We start from the raw sequence: 24,095 nt of genomic DNA, 5'->3' as shown, positions 1-24,095 counted from the left end.
AAAGGCTAAAGAAGTTAGGACTTTTCAGTTTGGAGAAGAGACGGCTGAGGGGAGATATGATAGAGGTGTTTAAAATCATGAGAGGTCTAGAACGGGTAGATGTGAATCGGCTATTTACTCTTTCAGATAGTAGAAAGACTAGGGGGCATTCCATGAAGTTAGCATGTGGCACATTTAAAATTAATCGGAGGAAGTTCTTTTTTACTCAACGCACAATTAAACTCTGGAATTTGTTGCCAGAGGATGTGGTTAGTGCAGTTAGTATAGCGGTGTTTAAAAAAGGATTGGATAAGTTCTTGGAGAAGTCCATTACCTGCTATTAAGTTCACTTAGAGAATAGCCACTGCCATTAGCAATGGTAACATGGAATAGACAGTTTTTGGGTACTTGCCAGGTTCTTATGGCCTGGATTGGCCACTGTTGGAGACAGGATGCTGGGCTTGATGGACCCTTGGTCTGACCCAGTACGGCATATTCTTATGTTTTTGTTAAGTGTTTGCTTAATTTTTACATGATATTGTGTATTTATAAACTGCAAATATAAAATAAATACAGATTAATAAGGCATTTTTCATATTGGTACGTGCTTGAAATAATAGAATTAAAATATTTTAAAGCGTCACTCATAATGAATGATGGCTGTTGCAGAGTACTTAGAAATCTATTGTCAGGTGCATTCTAAGGCATTATTTATCAATAAGACTACAACTAGTAGGGTCTAGACCTGTATGCCTACTGCCTATCCATGTTAACCTTGCCCCCCCCCCCAAAAAAAAACAAACTCAGTACTGGCTATGCCACTGTTTGAAAGAAGCTCACCTCCTGTGCACGGGGGATATTTAAATGTCTCAATCATGTCTCCCCTATCTCACCTTTTCTCTCTAAGGTGTACATGTTTAGAACTCTAAGTCTGTCCATATATGCTTCAGAATAAAGACCACAGACTATGTTAGTAGCCACCCTCTGGACCAACTCCATCCTGTTTATATCCTTTTGAAAGTTCATTCTCCGGCCCTGTACACAGGGGCAATATCATCTCCCTTTTTCTGCCTACTGTTCCTCTCCCTGTGCAGCCAAGCATCTTTCTGGCTTTCCCTGCTGCTTTATCCATGTGCTTGGTCACCTTGAGATCAACAGCTATGACCATTCCCAGGTCCCACTCTTGCTTCTTGCATAGAAGATTTTCACCTCTTACACCGTACCACTCCCCTGGGAGCCTGTCAGGTACTTGTGACCTGGATTGGCCACTATTGAAAACAGTATACTGAGCTTGATGGCTATTTGATTTGACTCAGTATGACATGTTCTTCTCTTAGCTACCAGTCTCTAGACCATTTCACAAGCTTCACTAGTTCCCCCTCATGTTTTTCATACCTTCCTGGGTGTCCACCCTGTTGCAGATTTTGCTCTCATCCACAAGAAGACAAAAGTTTCCTGATAAACGTTCCACAATATCACCTATGAAAATGTTGACAAGAACCAAATTCAAGGACAGATCCCAGCAACACTCCGCTAGTAATGCCCCTCTCCTCGGAGTGAGCTCCACTTACCACTACCTTTTGTCACCTTCCACGGAATCAGTTTCTAACCCAAACGGTCACTTAAGGGCGCTTAGTGTATTTATAAGTTGTCTATGCAGAACCGTGACAAAGGCCTTACTGAAATCTAAGTTCACTAAATCTAGCCCTCTCCCCTGAGCCAACATTCTGATCACCAAGTCAAAAGAAATGGATCAAATTCATCTGACAGGAACTACCCCTGGTAAAATCTTGCTGCCTCGGATCTTGCAATTATTGTATTCCAGAAAGTGCATTTAGCCTCTGTTTTAGCAGCGAGTCTATTCATTTACTCAACAGAGAGATCCGATTAACTGGTCTGTAGTTCCCAGTTTCCTGCTTACTTTCACTTTTATGAATAGGAGCCACATCTGCCTGTCTCCAGTTCTCTGGAACTACTCCCGGCTCTAAGGAAGCATTGAAAAGGTCAGACAGCAGAGTTGTCAGGACTTCTGTAAATTCCCTTAATACCCTTGGATGTATCCTGTCCAGCCCCATCACTTTATGTACTTTTAGTTTAACTACTTCCTCACGAACAGAATTTTCTGAAAATTATTTGAGGTTTACCTCACTTCCAATCTCATTTGTGCCCTCTTTCTGTGATCTAATTCTGGCCCTTCTTCAGTGAACGCTGAACAGAAAAATTGAAGGAATTCCACTTTTTCCTCAGCCTCTAGATATTCCTTCCTTTCACCTCTGAGTCTCACAATGCCACTAACATATCTGAAAAAGAATTCTCCCCCTGTTTTACCGTATTTGCTGTTTTTACTTCCATCTGAATCTTTGCATTAAGAGCATAAGAACATAAGAAATTGCCATGCTGGGTCAGACCAAGGGTCCATCAAGCCCAGCATCCTGTTCCAACAGAGGCCAAAACCAGGCCACAAGAACCTGGCAATTACCCAAACACTAAGAAGATCCCATGCTACTGATGCAATTAATAGCAGTGGCTATTCCCTAAGTAAAATTGATTAATAGCCATTAATGGGCTTCTCCTCCAAGAACTTATCCAAACCTTTTTTGAACCCAGCTACACTAACTGCACTAACCACATCCTCTAGCAACAAATTCCAGAGCTTTATTGTGCGTTGAGTGAAAAAGAATTTTCTCTGATTAGTCTTAAATGTGTTACTTGCTAACTTCATGAAATGCCCCCTAGTCCTTCTAATTATCCGATTCACATTATCTGTTCTAGACCTTTCATGATTTTAAAGACCTCTATCATATCCCGTCTCAGCCATCTCTTCTCCAAGCTGAACAGCCCTAACCTCTTTAGTCTTTCCTCATAGGCGAGTCGTTCCATCCCCTTTATCATTTTGGTCGCCCTTCTCTGTACCTTCTCCATTGCAACTATATCTTTTTTGAGAAGCGGTGACCAGAATTGTACACAGTATTCAAGGTGCGGTCTCACCATGGAGTGATATAGAGGCATTATGACATTTTCCGTTTTATTCACCATTCCCTTTCTAATAATTCCCAACATTCTGTTTGCATTTTTGACTGCCGCAGCACACTGAACCGACAATTTCAATGTGTTATCCACTATGACGCCTAGATCTCTTTCTTGGGTGGTAGCACCTAATATGGAACCCATCATTGTGTAACTATAGCATGGGTTATGTTTCCCTATATGCATCACCTTGCACTTATCCACATTAAATTTCATCTGCCATTTCGATGCCCAATTTTCCAGTCTCACAAGGTCTTTCTGCAATTTATCACAATCTGCTTGTGATTTAACTACTCTGAATAATTTTGTATCATCTGCAAATTTGATTACCTCACTCGTCGTATTTATTTCCAGATCATTTATAAATATATTGAAAAGTAAGGGTCCCAATACAGATCCCACTATTTACCCTTCTCCACTGAGAAAATTGTCCATTTAATCCTACTCTCTGTTTCCTGTCTTTTAGCCAGTTTGTAATCCACGAAAGGACCTCACCACCTATCCCATGACCTTTTTCTTTTCCTAGAAGCCTCTCATGAGGAACTTTGTCAAACGCCTTCTGAAAATCCAAGTACACTACATCTACCGGTTCACCTTTATCCACATGTTTATTAACTCCTTCAAAAAAGTGAAGCAGATTTGTGAGGCCATGCTGACTTTGTTCCATTAAACCATATCTTTCTATATGTTCTGTGATTTTGATGTTTATCAGGGAACATCGGAAACTGCATTCAATCTATGAAAACAGGAGCTTCTGTAGTTTTCAGCTGAAAACAGCCTTGTTAATATTTGGCTTGTTCATGGACCCCACCCTTTCATGTAAGTTGCTGAAGAAGATGTTCAGTCTCTAGTTTCATTCAACGCACAGTTAAGCTCTGGAATTTGCTGCCAGAGGATGTGGTCAGTGCAGTTAGTGTAGCTGGGTTTAAAAAAGGTTTGGATGGGTTCTTGGAGGAGAAGTCCATTAACTGCTATTAATCAAGCTGACTTAGGGAATGGCCTCTGCTATTACTGGCAACAGTAGCATGGGATCTATTTAATGCTTGGGATCCTGCCAGGTGTTTGTGACTTGGTTTGGCCTCTGTTGGAAACAGTTGATGGACCCTTGGTCTGACCCAGCATGGCAATTGCTTATGTTCTTATGTTCCTAGTTTCCTTGAGGCTGGTTGGGGTTTGCCCGGGGCTGGGAATGTTACTGTGGCACTAGTCCTAGTCCCCAGGTGTAGGCCCTGTCTTATGCAGTTTGAACTAAGGATCCCTAATGGAGTTTCCCAGGCTTTCTTATTTGTGGGCGTGGTCGGCTCAAAGTGGGGTTCTGACTGCGCCCCAATTCATAGCCCTCTGCTGGGAAATGTGTGTGTGCGTGCGGTTTGAGGCAAGGCTGGCAATGGGCCTCTTGGTCTGGGCATCAGAATATCTGAATTGGTGATCATCTTCCTCCCCACCACCGACACCACTGCCACCCCTGCAACTTTCTGTTCTTCAGTTGCCAGTTAAGCTGAGGATGAAGCAAAGCAGCTAAAAGCTGCTGCTTTTCCAGGGCCTGACCATTGTCTGTCTGAGGACTGATTGCTGGGGTAACCAGGGAGGGAGGGAGGGAAGGAGGCACTGCCAGGCACCTTTATCCACATTCTTGCCCAGCACATGAACGGGGATCTCTACAGCAGATTAATTTTCCATTGGCCCGGTGCCCAGCAGAACACACCCTGCACTCCCCTATGCCATCTCTCTTGGGCACCCTCTCCGTGCCAGGTTTAAGCACCTGGATCCTTTCAGAGTTGTTGAGTCATTAGGAGGGCAGCGGGAGGACAGACATGAAATGTGTTGTTTTAATGGACTGGTTCCAGTGGTAATAAAGGTGATGATGTCATTGGAGATGATGGAGACGAGAGATATAATGAGGTGGAAGTGGGATTATTATCCCTACAGGGGCAGGTGGAAAAGTCTTGCTTCAATTGCAGGTGCTGGGAGTGCAGCTGGGGAGGTGGCTCTCGGCCCGTGAGGCGGGGACATGTCAGGAGGAGCTGGTGGTGGGGGAGGGCGCATGAAAGCCCGCACTGCCTGGGTGCCAGCAGGCAGAAGGCAGGCCTCCTCCGAGTCCCCGCCCCTGTGGCCATCAAAACAAAGAGAAGTCGGGATGGAGCAGGGCCACCTGCCTCCTCCTCCCTGTTCACTCCACCAGCAGTGAGGAGCGTGGGATATAAGCAGGGCTGTCTTTCTTCTCTTCCTGACCCACTTGATGGAGAAAGAAGCCAGGAATGAGTGGAGCATTTGTCTCCTCCTCCCCACCCACCCGCTGACAGGCAACCAGCATCTTGCACCCCGCCCCTCCCCCCTGAGCTTCACCTGCGCTCTCCAGCTGCCAACGGCATGGGTTTTTGCTGGCAGCCCTGGGCCTCCTCCTATGAGTTTGACGCCTCCCACCAAGATGTGGCGCTCAGAAAGCCGTGGCTGGCTTAATGTGACTCCATGCTAATGCCATGCAAAGGAGGCAATGAACTATTCATAGGCAATGCAGAAAGCCGCGCTGGTGTTAGTGCAGGAGTTAAGTTTAAGCGCCTGTCTGGAGGTCAAACAATTAAGCAGCAGAAGCCAGAAGAGAGGTCAGAGAGGGAACAGGCACATGTCAGAAATGCTGAATGCTTTGGCAGCCCCTTCCAAAATCTCTGCTGCATTTCCCCCGCTCACCAGCATCCGCCATTATAGCTGCCACGCGGTCGTTGATGGATCATGAAGGGGTTAGACATTGCTCTGGCCACCCTCAGTCCCACTAACTCTCTACTGTCTTGGCTTTCAACCGAGAATCCATCACAGGTTACCACATTAATGCGGGCTTATTGTAGGGCCTTCAGCGCGTGTGTTAGCATACATACATCTGCGTGGAGATTTGTTTTACACGGATTTTCTGTGCTGTCTCATTTATATGCCGTCCCCTTACTAGATCCCGCGGAGCCGCCTGCTTTTGCCACGCACGCTACAAAAAAAAACAAAAAACCCAAACAAATACGCGCTGACAACCAGCGCCAATTTCATTGCGGGTCTTATTACATCGGCCTGTAGGTGACCACTGAGGTTTCCTAACAGAAGCAGCGGCCCTGCTGCTGCCAAAGGAGCGCGCGGAAGCAGAAAGATTTGCTACATTTGTGTACCTGGTGCGTTCCTTTGGGTGGGCAAGGGGAATTCATTAGGACTGTTGAAATAATTAAATTACATTTCACCAAACAAAGCAGGGGGAGGGGGGAGTAAGGGGCACTGGCCTCAGAGAGCCCTTAGGAAGCTCTATGGGGAAAGCTCGAGAACCACTTTCAGAGATCTTTTGGCGATTGGATCATGCCAGAAGAACCCTTCTGATTGCTTCTTATTTTCGGTCCTCTGTTACACAGGATCAGCCGGAGCTCCTTCCACAAGCACTTGGTCCTGCGCTTTAGGTGTAGGATTGAAGGAGGAAGGAATAGGAAGAAATGACTCAGTACTGCTGCATTTCAGCCTGGATGACTCAGTCAGTGCTCCTTACAAAAGTGCCCGAGGCTAAGAGAAATGACAGCACTGTAACCCACCTCAGGAGAAAATAACTTGACCAAAATTCGTTGCTGAAATCTGTGAGCATCGGCAGGGCAGGAATAAGCGTCTTCCTGGTGTGCACCGATCCCCTGGGTCTCAGCTTTGAAATGGAAAGCTCGTTTCTCTGCCAGACCCAGGGGATCGGTGCACACCAGGAAGACGCTTATTCCTGCCCTGCCGATGCTCACAGAGTTCAGCAACAAATTTCATTCAAAAGTTCTTTTCTCCCCTGTTAAGGATCCATAGCACTACATTTTAGTGCTACAGGCGTTCCAGGATGCTGGGCCATTTTTGAGCTGCAAAAGTTGAAATGCCTGCGTCCTGGCCAGCAAGTCACCTATCAATTGATGTTTTCCTGCTCACTACACTCTGCCCCCCTAAGCAGTTCAGCACAGCCTGTCCACAGCCTGGCTCTGTTTTACTTCCAGTGTAATGAAAACCAGATTCTGCACAGAAAAGCTCTCCTCGTGAGCTGTGCTGGATCCGGTTCCGCACTGCGGCCTCCTGAACTCTAACTCGCAGCCAGAGATCCTGGCGCCCTCATGGGGTCCTGTTGGGCTGCCCTGGATCTGCCTCCTGAACTCTAACCCGCAGCCAGAGATCCTGGCGCCCTCATGGGGTCCTGTTGGGCTGCCCTGGATCTGCCTGCTGAACTCTAACCCGCAGCCAGAGATCCTGGCGCCCTCATGGGGTCCTGTTGGACTGCCCTGGATCTGCCTCCTGAACTCTAACCCGCAGCCAGAGATCCTGGCGCCCTCATGGGGTCCTGTTGGGCTGCCCTGGATCTGCCTCCTGAACTCTAACCCGCAGCCCCCCCAGCCAGAGGCCCTGGCACCCCAAACTCATTCTGCTGCATTTTGCTCCCAGTCAGATTTACAATTATTTGCCTGAGGAGATGCTCTCACTGATGTCTTTTTTGGTTTTTTTTTTAATGCTGTGCTTATAGAATGGGGAAAGGAATTAATTTGTATTAATTAGTTAAGATATTTTAGAATGAGGGCACTTGGCTTTGACTTTGCAGGTGGGGCCTGGGGGAGGGGGGGGGGCAGAAGGGCATTCCGCTCGCACCACCTTAAAATGCAGCCTGTTCCTCTCCCACCAAGTCAAAGACCTCACGGCAGAGAAGAGGCTGCTAGGAAGCAGAGGACCCAGACTGGGCCAGGCAGATCACCTTCCCCCTGCCCCCACTGCTGGGATGGGCATCTCTTAAAGAGAAATGGCGGTCGTTTGTAATACCTTCAGGGCTGGTTTGGGAGGGGGGGGGGGGAGAGACAAGAAGCCAATTGCCTGGGCCCAAGCGCCACGAGGCCGCTCCGTGACGAAGCTGAGGCAGAGCGTCAGGCCATCCTTAGCTCCTGCCCCGAGGGCCCCAGCGTGCCTCATGCCGGCCCTGGAACTTGTGAAATGATAAAATTAGCTAGAGATACGTAACCCGGAGTTCGGCCCGCTTTTATCATCTTTAGGGAACTTCATTTTTAGTTTTTAATTTTATTTTTCCTGGGAATTTCAATGTAATAACAAAAAAAAAAAACAAAAAACCAGAGGAAATATTACCTTTTCAACGATTGTTAGAACAAAGTCATTTTCCACGGATTTATTTTGCTGTTGTTGTAACATTAAACTTTCCAAGAAAATTGAAATGAAAAAGGAACCCGAAGGTCCCTCCTCGTCTTTCATGTGTCACTCTGTAAGCGCCATTGGTCAGGGCTCCCCCCCCCCCTTGGAGTGAGTTCTTTATCTGTGTCTCCTGTATGGTTTTTATGGACAAAATTAGTGCAGAAGATAAGACATTTGAAATGATTTAGGAAGCCCACACGTTGTAGCTACTTTACACGCGGAATGTGAACTCCGTACTGGGACTGGATCGGAGGAGGCGGACGGTGATTTAGGGAAAGCTTACAGTCTCTGTAGGAAATAAGGCAAAGGGAGTTGAAAGCCCCCTTTTGTCCCAGCAGAGGTCTTTGGGTAGGCCCCTTGGATCTCAGCCTCGCATGGCTACTTCAAAATGCAATTATGTACACACACATAGAGAAATATATAACATGTACAATTAATGTGCAATATTGTTTATTATTAAACATGTAAACATATACACAATTAAAATTGATAAAGATCAATCACTCAACCATTCATATCTTAAAAACCAACACACTAATGACACCATATAACTTCTACAATTTTTCACCTTAAAGTGCACAAATGCCTCAAATGCCTCAAAACCTCAAACCCCTAACCCCTAACCCTAAACTCATCCACTGCAAATAATTTACTTGTAAATAATCCCTGTATATAATTTTATTGCTTATATATCGTCATGTTTATAGCCTATATTCTTTTCGTTCAGTAATTCCCTGTGTTTTCCCCCACCTTCCCTCCACCCAGTTCCATTATCAGTTTCATTGTAAAGCCATGTTGGCCAGTTTTATGTTACATGGAAACCGATGTGATGTTTGCCTAACGAATGTCGGTATACAAAAATTTGCAAATAAAATAAATAATAAATAAAATAAAAAACTATTTATAATATAGGAACACTTTTTTTCATGGAGTTTTTTTCATGGAGTTTCCAATCTATTCAAATGCAATCATATGCTCCATATCTTTATGGTGTTCAAACCCTTAAATAAGGGTACTATCCACTCCCAAAACGTTGTTCAATAAACCTTCACTGCTTCTTGAGAAGCAGTGAAGGTTTATTGAACAACGTTGAGAAGCAGTGAAGGCAAGTTGTGACAGCAGCACTGTCCTCTTATATGATCTCAGGCTGATGTCATCAATAGGGGCCATGTGGGGAGGGTTCCCGTGTGGTCCCTCTATTTATTTATTTATTTATTTATTTAAGATATTTCTATACCATCTTAACAATTGACCAAAACGGTTTACAATAGTATTAAAATAAAATCATAAAATAAAATAGAACTAAAATAAGAGAACATAACTAAGAATAACAACATTATATAGCTTATATTGTTTGAGCAAAAGACAAAACGAAAAAATAATATAATAAAATAAAATAAATAAAAGTTGGAGGAAAATACAATTTAAATTCTGTCCAGAGACACACGGGAAGGCATTGCTGGCGGTGGCGTGGTGCGTCGAGGAGGCTTCTCTGCATCGAGACATGGCAAGGAAGGTGAGCATGACAGTTCACCTAGACTGCTGTAATGTGGTGTTAATACAGATTCCAAGGAAACAGCACTATTGTTCCCAGCTTATTCAGGCCCTGATGTAATAAGGCTTGAGTAATAAAAAAAAGTGCACTAAACTTCAGTGCACATTTTATTTACCCAATCAGCTAATAGTATGCAAATGCATCGGGAGTTAAAACAAATACATAAAGTTAAAAATATGTACCAAAAATTAACAGTGCATGTAAATCACGCTTAATGTGCAAAAAACATGATTTAGGAACACAAAGCATATTTTATGTGCACAATGTTTTCCATGCATATGTCAGAGCTAATGTGCATAAAATATGATTTTTTTGGAGCATAAACCATGGTTTATGTGCGTTGGGTGCAGCCAGCAGGATTTCTGCACACAATACTTGTGTGGCCCTAAAACTTGTGTGCACAAAACATTAATTCTGTGCATGAAAGTTGTGCTCCTAGACAGTAAACATTGCATGCACAAAATGTGAGTTCTGCACATAAAAATTGTGGCCCTAAAAGTTAAGAATACAAATGAGTTAAGGGATTCAATATGAGTTACAGGCACAAAAATTATGCTCCTAAAATGCTGTGCACAGCAAAGGAATTAGGAGTCTAAGGGCTGGATTTTCTAAGATCGCAGGGCTTTCTGAATTCTGTGGTAGCGGGGGGGGCGGGCCTTCGAAAGCCGGCAGCGATCGCACCACCGTGGTGTTATCGCTGTCGGCTTTCGCACCCAATGGCGCCACCATGAAAGGTGGCGCCATTGGGCGCGCTACTGGTGGCGATAACGGGTCTTATCTTATCGCCACCAGCGAAGTTACCGCCACATCCACCCCGACTCCTCCTCTTCCGGTCTCGACTCCACCCCTATCAAGCTATCGCACGCATGCGATACCGATAGAAAATGACCCCCTAAGTTGGCTCTTCAGAACTGCACCTACGTGTTTTATGTGTGTAAATCCCTGACACCATGAACTCCACCTTCAGTCCCATAGGCTAACACTAGCTCCTGCCCTCACTTACTGTGTTACTATGTAAACCTTATTCCACCTCTGACCAGGAGTTACATTTCCAGCATTCGGAAAACACGAATTAAACCTATGCATCTGTCTGCATTGGGGAGTAATAGCTATTAGTTAAAGGCTTGATGAAAATGAGCTTTGTATGGAGGAGCTCTTATGTGTGCACCTTTTTACTCAGGGTTGTGTGTAAAACTCCTTGCTACATCAGGAGTACAGTTCTATGCACAAAAGTATGTGCACAGCCGAACGCATTTTATTATACCAGGGCCTCCGAATGCCTGAATTATAAGAGAATCATAGATTTCCAGCCTGCATTGGCCTCCCATGTAATAAACTCCTGAACCTTGTGAATAAAACTTTTCAGGAACAGGGACCGTTGTAATTAAAAAAAAACCAAAAACGACCAGAGCTGTACATTCCTGTGCGACCATTGAGATCCTTACAGGGAAGGAAGTCTTGGAGGATGTGAACCTTTAGTGTCCTTCTGGAGTGGAGGAATCGTTCAGAAAGGGATAAAAGGTCTTTTCTTACATGAGAAGAGAGCAGGACAAGTGTTGGACTTCTACAGATTTGTTTGCAGAATTTGGTAAGATTATTTAATTAGGTTTCATTTTATGCATGTATATTATGCTCATTGTGTTTCTTGAATCTGAGATCTTTGGCATCTCTGTGGTCTCTTTTACTGTCTCTGATTCCAGTAACAATTTAGTAGATCGTTTGTATGTATTGCACAATGTGTTTTTATTTGTGTGCTTATTATTGGTTTATGTAGTTGTGATTCCTGAAAAGGAAATGTTATATGGTGCCATGCCTGGAGCATTAATCTGATGAGGCATGAAGCACATTTAATAAATAAATAAATAAATAAAGGCTGCAGTATTTGTGGGAAAAAAATATTATTTGCCAGGGGCAAACATCTGATAAAATAATTGACTCACAAAATCATAATCTTCAGCTTGCAAAGATTTATTACCTCCTCAGCACACAGATGGCTTATTAACCAAAGCATGCATTTCCTACTACACAGTCAATTGAGCTGAGAAACATTCTGCGGTGTTTTGCAACCCCTGCATTGATGCAGACTATAGGGGCTAATGCAATATTTGTGCGCAGAAAACGGGCCCTCAGTGTTGAGCACCCAGCCACCTCTCCGGGACATGCGATGCAATATTTAAATTAGGGGTCGCACAAATAAGGAGGCGCTAGGGAAAATTTGTACATCCCTACTGCCTCCTTGGCATCGGGCTCCCAGGAGAAGTGGCTGTCAAGCGGGTTGGGAAAATGTATGAGCGTCCATTTTCTCGCGCTACCGGCATAGAAACGCACAAGATACCCAGCCTGGGCCATGTATTTGTGTGTGTCTATTGGGCGTCCAGAATTTTTAAATTTTTTTCAAAACCTTTTTTTTTTTTTTTTTTAAACTAAATCTGATTTTTCTTTTTTTTCAATGCGCCCTTGAGTTGGCAGAGCTTTCCACCAGCCCTAGGCCGTCATAAAATTTGCCACATTGCAATGGGTGCATTGGCCGCTCGGGAAATGTTTTGCATTGCGGGGGATTAGCTAATAGCCTCATCTACGTGAATTTACATGTGATGAGCGCTATCAGCTACGCGGTGATCTGGATGCGTGTTTTGGACTTGTTAATCCCTGTATTGCATCGGGGTTATGGACGCACGTCCAAAATGCACGTCCAATCGCATGTTAAACCGCGCACTAGCTGCTGCGCATGGTATTGCATCGGCCTCATGAAGATTACCCCGTCTGAATCCCAGTGTCCGCAGTCTGGTGGGATATGAAGAGAAATAAACCCGGTGCACATCCCCCTCAGCTCTGACACATCTGAGGCGAGGAGAACATTACTGCAGGGCAATAAATGCAGCAAGCGACATGAAGTCCCCAGGAGGGTCTCAGGTAGCTGCAGAACTGTAGCCCAGTTAGCTCTTACACACTGGCTCATCTCTTCAAACAGACCTGGATACCTTCCAAGACCTGCTCATAAACTCCATTTAGCAGAACTGTATCTATTAAGTAGATTGATCAGTGTGATGACAGATATGTCAGTACACTGTCACTGATAGCTGGGGGGGGGGGTGATTAGGGGCGTGGATAGGCAGGCAGGGAATCAGATCTCATCTAAATATTTCCCCTACAGAAGCTTGGGTGTGCCGCCCTAGTAACTTTTCTGTTTGGTGTCCGTTCCACACCCAATTCTCAGGACATAATGGGGGGGGGGGGGGGGGGGGGGGGGAGGCGGACAGGAGGACACCGACAGGGGTGGTTTTGGGATGCATACGAATGTGCGGACCGTGGATGTGCGCGTGCCCTGGGTTGAACTTCTGATGCTATTTATATTCCCAATGCATTCTGTTGTACTCAGTCCCATGTGAAATCAGGAATATACTGGGGTACAAGAATATATTGGGGAGGGGGAAGCGGAAGTGTCCCTGTGGAAACCGGGTGCCTTAGTGATTACCCCCAGTGGCTGCAGAATGTATCAGAAATCAGAAGGGGGTGTAACACCCCGAGATGTTAATTCCATCCGCCTCGTATTGACTCTTTCGCTTGATGTGTTACAGGATTATAAATCCAAGTAATAAATAAAGAGGTCCATATTGAGCTGCTGTGCGGCTTGGCAACTGCGCCGGATACACGTAGCCTATATATTCAGTGGCGTGGCGGTGCTGCTGAATATATCCAGTTATCCTAAAGCTAGCCTGATAAATCTATCCGGCTAACTTTAAAACTAGTGCCCACAAGGCCTGATTTAAGATTTTGGCGCCCATTGGCAGGACTGTAGGATGAGGTCAGGGTTCCCCATGGAGCTTGGACAGCAGGGATTTCACCACTGGAGATTTCCAAGCAGGGGAGAGTTGTTCAGCCAGAGTGCCAAGGTGGGGTCCTTCTTTGAAGTGGCAGTGACGCAGGCCCTAAAGTAAGTGGGAGAAGCCCTTTGGAATATTCCTAAATCCAGGCCCTAGTGTGGGGGCCTACCAGGCTTAGCCGGATAACGTATCGGGCTAACTCAGCTCCTCCCCTAACTTATCTGGCATGCTCCTAACTTATCCAGCCAAATTTTGGCCAGATGATACAGTATCCGGCTAGAAGTTAGCCAGATAAGTGCCCAGATATATATTTAGCCGGATAACTTCAGTGTTATCTGAATATGGACCTCCCCGTGTCCAAAGCAACAGCTGTCCCTCTGTCCGTTCTGTGTCTGAGTAAACTCGCACTCTAGGACAGACCCTTCAGTTCTCTGCCAGGCCTGACAAGCTCTGAGTCTCTGTTTGTGAGGCTGTATCCTGTTATCATGCCCATGTGTGTTCTCTCCCCCCCTCCCACATCCCTGCTTCCAATCTTTGAGAAAACAGAGCCATGGGGATATTGACATCACAGTTCAATTATGCAGTTTGCTCAAGACTGGGGATCAAAATACACTGCAGCTGCAAAGGCTGGAAGGCAAGCTTCTCCAGGTCTTAAAGCAACAGCAGCAGACGATGACACTCCAGAGCCAAACTAATCTTTGGAAGCTGGTGTGTGGGTGAGTGTGTGTGTGTGCTGGGAGAGGAGCTTGTTGGAATTCCTCTATAGGAATTTTGGAATTATCACCGGTCCAAACTTGAGTAACTTTAGGTTCTGATCCCTTTTTAGCATCAACACAAGAATTATCCATAATATATTGCTGTATACCAGCTTGCAGGACCACATGGGTCCCTTGTCTAGGAATATGGGGACAGGGCCTCACAGCTATATTAAGATCAGAGTTGACCATGTGCCATGTTGTTCCCATTGTGCTCGACTAAGATGACACTTGCCTGCATGAAATATTCCTGAGTTCACTTCTTACTTGCTTCCCCATGACAGGTGTTGGGAGTTCCCTTTAACTTATGTTCTGTTCCTTTAGTTTTGTAACTAATTGAGCTATTTCTGGCAGTTTTAAGATGGCAGCTAGATTTCTGAATCCTGTCTTCCTTGGGCATGATCACCGCCAATCTTGGTCACAGTATAACCCATTTTCAGCTGTGTATTCACAGTTTGGTTGCACCACGGTTTGCTAACAGAGGATTCTGATGATGAACAGCACAGCACCTCTGAAAACAGTAGCAGGACCTCATTTGGCTAAGCTCACCTGAGGCTGGATTGTGTGAGGCTGAACTTGCCTTGGTCTTACAGCATGATGTGGGGTGTGGAGCTGCAGGACTGTGTCTCTTTGAGGTTCTATCATGAGGAAACACCTCCTTTGCCAGCTGATGGAAGAATGTGGGTCCTGATGGCGGTGGGAGGGAGAGGTGTCCTCTGAGCTTATTGAGAAACCTTGCCACCAGGTCTAACAGTTTGCCCTTCCATACTCAGTATGCATGAAATTAATTAATTAAGGAAATCATTTGAACCACCCAGTTTTAATGTTTTATGTTTGATTTCTTCAGAATGTGCATATTATATCCATTTTGATCTAAAGCACGTGATGGGTTTATCATGACAGTATTAAATGAGAACTTTTGCAAAGGAGTGAGCTCATTGATGCTGTGTTCCCTGCTGCATAATAAGAGAGCGGATGAAGAGAAGACATCTTTGTGGATAGGATGAGGCTCATCGATGCTGAGTGCTCCCCATCCTTGCTGTGGAAAGTAAGGGCAGAAAGGCTGAGGATTATCAGTGCTGCATGCTTCTTGGTGCAATTATGGAAGTAAGAAGAGGAAAGAGCAGGAATTTCAGTGCTCTATATGCATGTACAAGAGTCTGCAGAAAGAGGAAGACAGGCAATAGTATCTGGGAAAGTTGAGAGAAGCTGAGAAAGCAGTCAGGAGAGCACAATGGAAATAGAAGAAAAACTAGCCAATACAGTAAAATGGGGGACAAGACGAGACAGAAGGAAATGATGTTGTTTTATTACCTCATATTTTAGACTTGTGAATTGTATTGTGTTTTATATTTGTGTTTTCTTTGTTTCAAGCCACCTTGGGTCTTTTTTTGAGGCCACATATAAATGTAAATGAACTGAAAAGTGGGATTGTAAGACTCAGAGGTACAGTATGTGATGTGTTTTGTGTCTGAATTGTATATTGTGATTTTTATAACTATTTTATTGTAATCTGCTCAGCAGAGTGATCCGAAATGGGCAGAATAGAAGTATTTGAAATAAATAAATAAAGGTGACGGGGGAAATATGCAGAGGCTGACAAGGAAAAAAGCAGAATTTCCCAACGAATATTTCAGTTCGGTGTTCACCAAGGAAGGACCCGGAGTAGGAGGACCACAGAAAACTGCCACAAATAGGAATGGAAGTGAGGTGGACCTCAAACTATTTTTAGCAGACTGTGTTTGAGAGGAGTTAGCAAAACTAAAAGTAGGTATTTACCTGTTCCACCCCACTCATGACTTTATAAACCTCCATGCCGAAGAGCCCTGACCTGTTCAGCCTTCCACCCCCTTGATCGTTTGTCTGTTCCTTTTCTAGCTCTCCAGCTTCTCTGCCCCCCTTCTCAGGCACCTCTCCTTGCGATCTTTGCTCTTTTCAGCAAGCTTTCATGGTGCTCCTCTTTCTCCCTGGTGTTGGCTGCATCACGGGGTTTGCTGCCGCTCTTCTTCTTCGCCTCCTTGGTGGACTCTTCGGAATGAAGTTTCGAAGGAGTTGCGCACGTAAAAATAGCAATTTTCAAAAGCCCATTTACGCATGTAAAAAACCTTTTGAAAATGGCCTCCTTAAATTTCTTGTGTCTCCTCTGCTTGATCTTCTAGCACCTTGGCTTGTGTAGGGGAATCCTCCAGTGGCAGTGCATCCTCCAGGTATCGGTGGTCACGCTCCAAGACCTTTCTCAGTAACATGGACGAGATATTTGTTAAGCATTTCTGCGTTCTCCTGGTTGACCCTTACACATTCTCTCCCTCCCCTTCCCCTCCCCCCCCCCCCCCCACCGCATGCTTTCTTCATAAGAATATCTGTGCAAACAGCCACCCAGGATTCTCCTTTAGCTCAGTGGATAGGCCTCAAGTATTTGGAGGCTGAAGTCCTTGGTTTCTGTCCTAGGAATAAGAGACTCATGACGGTATCCTTGCTACCAGATGCAGGCTTCTGTGCTGGAAGAGTTTTCTATCCTTTGAGAATTTAGGCTCCCAGCAGTTTGTAGCTTTCAGACAGTGCCAAGCACGTGCGTATTCATACCAGGATAGAAACTGGCCTTAACAATCTTGTTATTTCTCAGAGAAACAGCTCCAACCAACGAGCGTGGTCAGCCAGAGAGCGGGAGAGAATGAGGTTCTGCTCTGAAGAGCCCAGGGCTGGCAAGCAGAAGCCCCACTGACCTTGCAGTGACCCTCGGATTTTTGTAGTCTTGACTTAGCCGTGAAATTCACCACAACCTTCCGTCAGAGACTTGCTTCCCTGCCCTTGATGAATGTGGTGCTAGGAACAAAGCAAACCCTGCTCTCCTGCAGCTGTCAAGGAAATGGTCTGGAGGTCCAGCAGACAGGGCCTGACGTGCTGCCTTCCAGTATATCGGAGCCCCGAGAAGGGATTCCCGGTGGGAGAAGCATTCCTGCTAATGGAGGATGTCTGACCTTTCGTTTTCCGAGTCAGGCTCAGGCTGCCTGCCTCAAGCACTTCAAAGAGTCATTCTTGTAAGCTCCACAGACAGCTTTTCAACTTATTTTTTTTTTCCCCCACTATTTCAGGGGCCCGCATTGATGATGGTTGTCAGCCAGAGAGAGTAAACTCATGAACTTACCGCAAATAATTTGAATGACAGCAGCATGGCTTAGGGACTTCATCTTCTTAAAATGTGCTAGAGATGTTGCAGAGGTCCGTTCAGATAAACCGTTGTTCTCCAACAAACATGCCAGATGTGGAGCCCCCGTCCTGTCGCTGCCCTCTGGGTGTTTGCTCCATTTCCCCTCCGCTCAGCTTTGCAGAAGTCTTGGATCTGGATTATGTGGCAGCACGAGAATCAAAGACCAGAGAGATGCACCGTACAGGGAGAGGGCAGCGGACGCGTGAAAAAGCATTTAAAGCGGGAAATGTAGTAAGAGAACGAGAGAGAGAGAGGCGTCACAACCTCCCAATGAACCGTAATGAAGTCAGGGGGGCTTTTGACAAGGAGATGATGCAACAATAGGGAGTCTCCCTCCTTACACAGCTCTTCCGCAGGTGGAGTTGGGTTCCTGGTCCTGAAGATTGCAGAGAAGAAATGTCAGCAGTGGTGACAGGGGCGGGAGCTAAGACTAGGGCAATGCCCTTACATGATGCTTAGTTAGCTTTGTCATTTATTTTTTTTAAATCTAATTAGAAGACAACACATCTAATTTTGCTTTTCTGGGGAATTTTCCCGTTTGGAAGAAAACCTTTTGAATAACACATTGTGTTAATAGCCAATTGCGGAAATAACATCTTTTTCAAGCAGTGTTACCTCTAAGTTGCTTGTGGGCGTGTGGGCTGCTATTGGGCAAATAATACCCAATTTTGGCCATGAACAGTGGGGATGGGGGAGGGCACAGGAGGCCCTCCTCATTGCCATCCCTCCCACGTGCTCGGAGGTAGCACCACCCGCCGCCGCCACCAGAGAACTGAGCTCTGGCTTTATCCTCCTTTCTCTTCTCAGCTTCCTTTCACTGCCATCTCTTCTCACGCCTCCTCTGCTCCGTCACCTACACTCACACTCCATTTTCCTCTCTCATCCTTCCCTCCTCTTTCTCGTCTTCCTCTACCTTTCTTCTATTCCTTCTTCCATCTTGGATAAACTACTTTATCCAGAGGAGGGGAGAGAAAGTGCTGCAAGTGCAGTAAAATCTAGAAATCCTACTGGAAACAGAGATGCTCTGTCTGCAGGCTACATGCTCCTTGTGTTGATTGGGTCAGCACAGTGGGCTGGTGATGGTGGGGCACCTTCTGGAAAGGTCATGGGGACCTAGGATGCCAGATTTTCAGGGAAGGGCTGAGATTGGTAGCTGTTTGGATGACTATGGGACCTAGAGGGTTGTGCATGAGAGGGGAAGAGCGTTGGGCATGAACTCAAGAGTGGATCTTGCATGCTCAGCTACTCAGGAGGAAGAGGACTAAAACTGCCTGGAATAAGGAGTGATATCTCACAAATGGTCATACTACATGGCAGCTGTATAGTCCAGCTTAGACAGAAATAATTGGGCAGACTGGATGGGCCATTTGGACTTTTTCTGTTATCTATTATGAGATCAATATTGAGTAACCCTGGTGAGTGGGAAAGTTATCTGGGCAAACTTATCTGGATTTTCAGCAGCACATATCCAGATAAGTTTTCCACTGCAGATGCATGGATAAAGTCACTCAGCTGAAGTCATCCAAGTAAACTTCAGGTATATTTTTGAACTAGGCCTTCACAGCTAACTTTGTCTGAATATCAGCGTTGCCTGGACAAAAGAGAAATTGTAGTTCAGGAATGGCCCCCAGTACCACCTTGTTGTACCCGGCTAAATTTTGTGAAAGCAACATGTTGCTTGGACATAATTTAGCCAGAGACCAGCTAAAAGTTACCCAGAAAAACCCTTTGAATATTGACCTCTATATTACTTTGAAGCATCTGAAGTGGGATTTTAGTATTTGGGACATTTTCTGCTAAGCATAGTTGATTTATTTTTATCACTTATATACCACTGCTCCAAAAGGTACCTTGTTTCCAGCCAGAGATGATATCATTGAACCATTTGAGATAAGCAAGATTTTCTTTGCTACTAAGATGTTCTCCTAGAAACCCACACAACTGTAATTATAATGAAAACGTCTGTGTGTTGCAGGTCTATATTTCCTGTGGAGCAGTGCTGAACTCCATGGAGAGGGGTCTCATTTTATCCCCGGGTTTCCCAAATAGCTACCACCCAAGGACTCACTGTGTGTGGCAGTTCTTTGTCCCTGCTGGATACCAGCTCGTGATGGAAATCTTTGACTTTGATGTATTTGAGAACACAAGTGACAAAGACTCCACTGATAGTTATTCCTCCTCTTTCAAAAGGGACAGTACAAATATGCCTTTCACAGAGGAAAGTTCATTCAGTGACCTTCACAGCCTGCCCACGGTGCAACCCGTTCTTCAAGCAAGATCTTTGAAGGCCCTGTACAATCACAGCAAAGCCTCCCCCTCAAAGAGTCTTGAAGGCTTTCAGGATGGAGCCTTCCACAATACCAAAATACCAGATGAGGCCAAACAGACGAACGAACAAAAGCGGTTTCAGCGAGAAAATTCAGCCAAAGATCTGCCTGATGAAAAAATGTCTACAGAAGAAGCTTCACCTGCAGCTCCAGCAAACTATGCAACTCCAAGGCAAGACATCAGTGGCCAAGATATAGGTCAAGATCTGATTGGTAAAAGCAAGTTTGCTCACCTCCCTGGTAGGAAGAAGAGATGGAACAAGGCTAACGCGTATCTGCATGAGCCAACCACAAGTAAAGGAGTGACAGAGTCTGTAGTGGCTTTCTTAAGGGACAGCTCCTCGACCCCGCCCTTACCAGTAGATATGTGTCCTCATGACGTCTTGTACATTTCTGACCTTATTACCTTTTCCTCGCGCTTTTGTGGAACAAACTTGCCCTTAAACAAGACCATGGTCTTTGGGTCTTCAGTAGGACTGGTGGAGGTCATTATGGAGCTCATCACGACCACAGATCGAGGGCGGGGTTTTGTTATGCTGTTTGAATATAAAAATGACACAGACATCCCCACTACGGACCTACAGAGGCATGGGGAAAATATAACAACACTGGCAGTAAGTGCTGGGACAATCTTCTTTGCCTTGCTTCTTCTCACCATACTGTGCATGGTGTACAGGTAAGAATGCGTCTTTCTATAAGTTATTATTATTTCCCTGTCCTGGAAGTAAATTCAGGTTGTTAGTAACATTAAGGATGCTTCGGGCAAGAAGTGTATGTGGGAGAGGGTGCTTCATGCTCAACCAGGTATCTAGAATTACCATCATTTGGATAAAATATCTAAAAGGTTTGACTTTTAGCCACCGAGGTCAGTTTTTCAGGTTGTTAGGTGTGGAATAAGGGGGTTGCATTTGGGTGGGGGGATGGGGGATTTATTTTGAAAATGACAGCACGTGCTGTTCTGCACGAGCCCCTGCTGCACACCTGTGGATTTTCAGCATTCAGAGCCACTGGGGGGGGAGAGACAGAAACACCCTGCAGCCAGACTCAGTATTGCAGGGCTCCTGAAGGAGCCCCCAGCCCGGGACCGTCACTGCAGTAATTGGGTGAGGTGAGTGTTGGGAGGAGATATAGGATGGAAGGGGGGACCGAGTTATTGGGAATGAGGAATCCTGGTACCAGATCCCAGCCCTGGTTCAGATTGAATTGGAAGTCCAAAGGAGCAGGAAAAAACTGCTGGGTCATTACCTATGCAAAAGCCCAACAGCAGAGAGTGCAGGGTCTGTAGTGCATCCCTGGACCTTTCTCCCACTTTTAAAGCTGTAAAGTGTTTTGAATTTTGTAATGCACCTTTGCAATAAGGAATTTTCTCTGTCGTGTGCATTGACCTATGAAGTGAACCTGCCATTACCGAACCTCCACCCGGAACAAAAACTCAGGGAAGTGGTTAAAGTGCATGCTGGGAGATAACGCCAGGCCGTCTCCAGTGCCAGACCTTGCTCTTCCCCCATCATTCTGGTACAGGCCTCTCACCAGAACCTCCAGCTATGCAGCAGAAACCTTCACATTGGGATTGTGTGGCCTCTAAGATGTTTTCATTGCAGCGCAGCCACACTGAAAAGAAAACCCGACAGGGTGCATTGGATGCAAAGTTTCCTTCTTCCTTGAAAACAAGCGCTTCTCTCAGGAACATTTCTTGGTTTCCCCCTAGCAGTTTCCTTGTGCTCTTTTGGGCTTCCAGCTCAATTGGATCTGACCCCAAGAGCTTTCGTTTACAACTACCTGGGGATTCTCCCCCCCTCCCCCTAGTCTGGGTCAAGCACAAGGGCTTCTTTCAGGATCTGCAATCATGGGCCCTGAATCCGGCCACCAGGGGTCACCCTTTCGCAATGACCATGACTCTCTTTCCTCCCTTTCCCCCCCCCCCCCCGAGGCTTTGAATGTTGCCTCCACAACATCCCCAGCCACGGACTGACCTGAGGCCCAAAACCCTCAACTCTGTGATCAAGCCAGGGACCTTTCAAATGACAGTGCTCACCACTTGCCTCATGAGCCACCGGGCTGCCCACATTTCCATTCTTGTGAAAAACCATAGACTGGACACATCAGCTCCTTTCAGTTCAGCAGAGCTGCGGCTTTAGTGCTGCTCTGATCTCTGTAAAGTTGGAAGTCATTCCCTTCCGTACGTAAAGTGTTTATGTTATGTCTCTGCTAAAGGTCACTTAGTCTCCATATAGCCTGTGTATGTACGTAAATGCAAGTGATAGCACTGGCAAATACCAATTTCTAATCAAACGTGGGGCATTCATGGAACTTTAGAACCAGTCAGAGAGTAATGTGTTAGCATCAAATCAAAATATTGATATCACATAGCATGGCTGCTGTGTTAGTCCAACTGAATGCACGGAAAGAAAGGTTAACAAAGATATAGTATGTGTATATATATATATATATATATATATATATATATATTTATAAGATCATACCTTTCTATTGAACTAAGCAGAAAATATAAGTGAATCCTATAAGGGTGAAGGGGAAGCATGGTGAGGCAGTGTGGCTTTGATGGCTGATCTGAAGGTGACAGGCAGTATAATCTTATGTAGAGTGCAACTTCACATTTTCTTCTCCATATAATATACATCGTGGGACAGGAGGAGCATTCAACACAAGGCGATCCTACTCATGCTTCTCCTCTCATGTAGAGTATTGTTTGGTGCAGAAAATGTGAAGACGCATGCTACACTGGTGGGACGGACCAGATGTTAAGGGCAAGTAACAATTCAACCAGACACAAGCTCAAATACCACAGGGAAGACAAAGGTGACACCTCTGTGGGAGATGGAAGTAGACCCACTGCCTCAGTGGCCTTATGATCAGCATAACTAGAGGAACATTTAAAACAATCCAGGAATACAAAGCTTTTGAAGTTAAAGTGATCAGACACTTCAGAACCGACACGAAAGGACTTGATGGAGATTTGGGTTTCCATTCACATTGTGAGCAATACAGTTGTACTGCCTGTCACCTTCTGGTCAGCCATCACACTAGCACTAGAAGGCCTTTTAGGAGTCATTTATATCTCCTGATGCCATCTTTTGCTCATTCTATCCCAAAATCTAGTCAAGACATAAAAAGGTATCGCCTTCTACATAGATTTTGTTTTTATTAACTTTATTTTCATGCTAATATGAATATGTTTGTACTATAGGCAGGGAGAGTAGCACATGCTCTGAAATTAGATGAGCGTTTGCAAGCTCTGCCACAGGGCATGGCAACTCATGTTGAAAGCTGATGTCTGCGTTCTGACACAGAGTTAAGCCCAAAGGTTATGATTCATCACCATTATCATGGGCACAGTGAGGCCATAATAAGCTTTTTGTGACAGCTACTTAACTGCCATTGGCCAGTGCTCTGCCTGATTTGTCAATTACATATTTGTAACATTCTAGCATTTTTGGTCTGTCATACCAAAATGATACCCCAGTAATTGTTAGGCAAATGCCAAATAGGCAGTCACTTTTTTTTTTTTCATTAAAAGCTGCTAAACAGGATTATTAGAGGCTACCTGGGAACAACTTTCCTCATGACTCAAGAGAATAAAACTAACCCATGAGGAATTCTCTGATTAATTCGCATGACTTCATATAGATTAATTCAGAAAGCAAGGCTCTCACATTCCTTGTATTCTAAATCAAACACAGGATGTGAATCTCTAGGGAAATGGCTCCTGTGCTTCTGGACATCTTGTCTTTTCTCTACTGAATATATTACGACGAGATCCTGTAAATTGCACCCTGCCTTGAAACCAAAAGATTTTAGCTGGTAGCAGTGCAGCACAACTGGAAGGGGAAAAGAGAGGAACTTGCCCCGGCAGGCCCAGTAGTGTCTGTGTTTCTTTAAGGCAGATTGTCCAGGAGGTGTGGATGGCACCGCTGACTCCAGGTTGGCACCGATGACCGCTGCAATGACAGTAGCCAGCAGGGTCTGCCCAGGTCCAAGCCATGCAGCCAGAGTAAAGGTTTCTAGGGAGATTCCAAGTTTCCGTTGCACCGATGCTTTGTTTATGATTTGGGTAAGCAGTAGTGGAGGAGGGGGAGGGTGGCACTTGTTAGCTGGCCAATAATTCTGCTGTTGGATGCCAAGCCCTGGCTTGAAATCTTCTTAGCAAGCCTGCTAGAAGCAGGAGATGGGTACCTTTATGGGACCCCCCCCTGCCGTGTCCTTTTCGTGTTGGGTGGGTTT

The 24,095-nt window shown here is 45.3% G+C and overlaps 1 protein-coding gene across 1 annotated transcript in view; it reads left to right on the top strand.

Moving 5' to 3' along the window:
- Positions 1-24,095, top strand: part of LOC115073368 — a 43,967-nt gene that overhangs the window by 10,873 nt on the left and 8,999 nt on the right. Inside the window, exon 2 of the mRNA XM_029571734.1 lies at positions 19,502-20,529. Within this exon, the coding sequence (XP_029427594.1) occupies positions 19,502-20,529 (1,028 nt within the window). The remainder of the gene's footprint in view (positions 1-19,501; positions 20,530-24,095) is intronic.

Source organism: Rhinatrema bivittatum, chromosome 11 (assembly GCF_901001135.1).
Source record: "Rhinatrema bivittatum chromosome 11, aRhiBiv1.1, whole genome shotgun sequence".
NCBI classification, from domain to species: domain Eukaryota; kingdom Metazoa; phylum Chordata; class Amphibia; order Gymnophiona; family Rhinatrematidae; genus Rhinatrema; species Rhinatrema bivittatum.
This window is presented reverse-complemented; position numbering and strand designations above follow the sequence as displayed.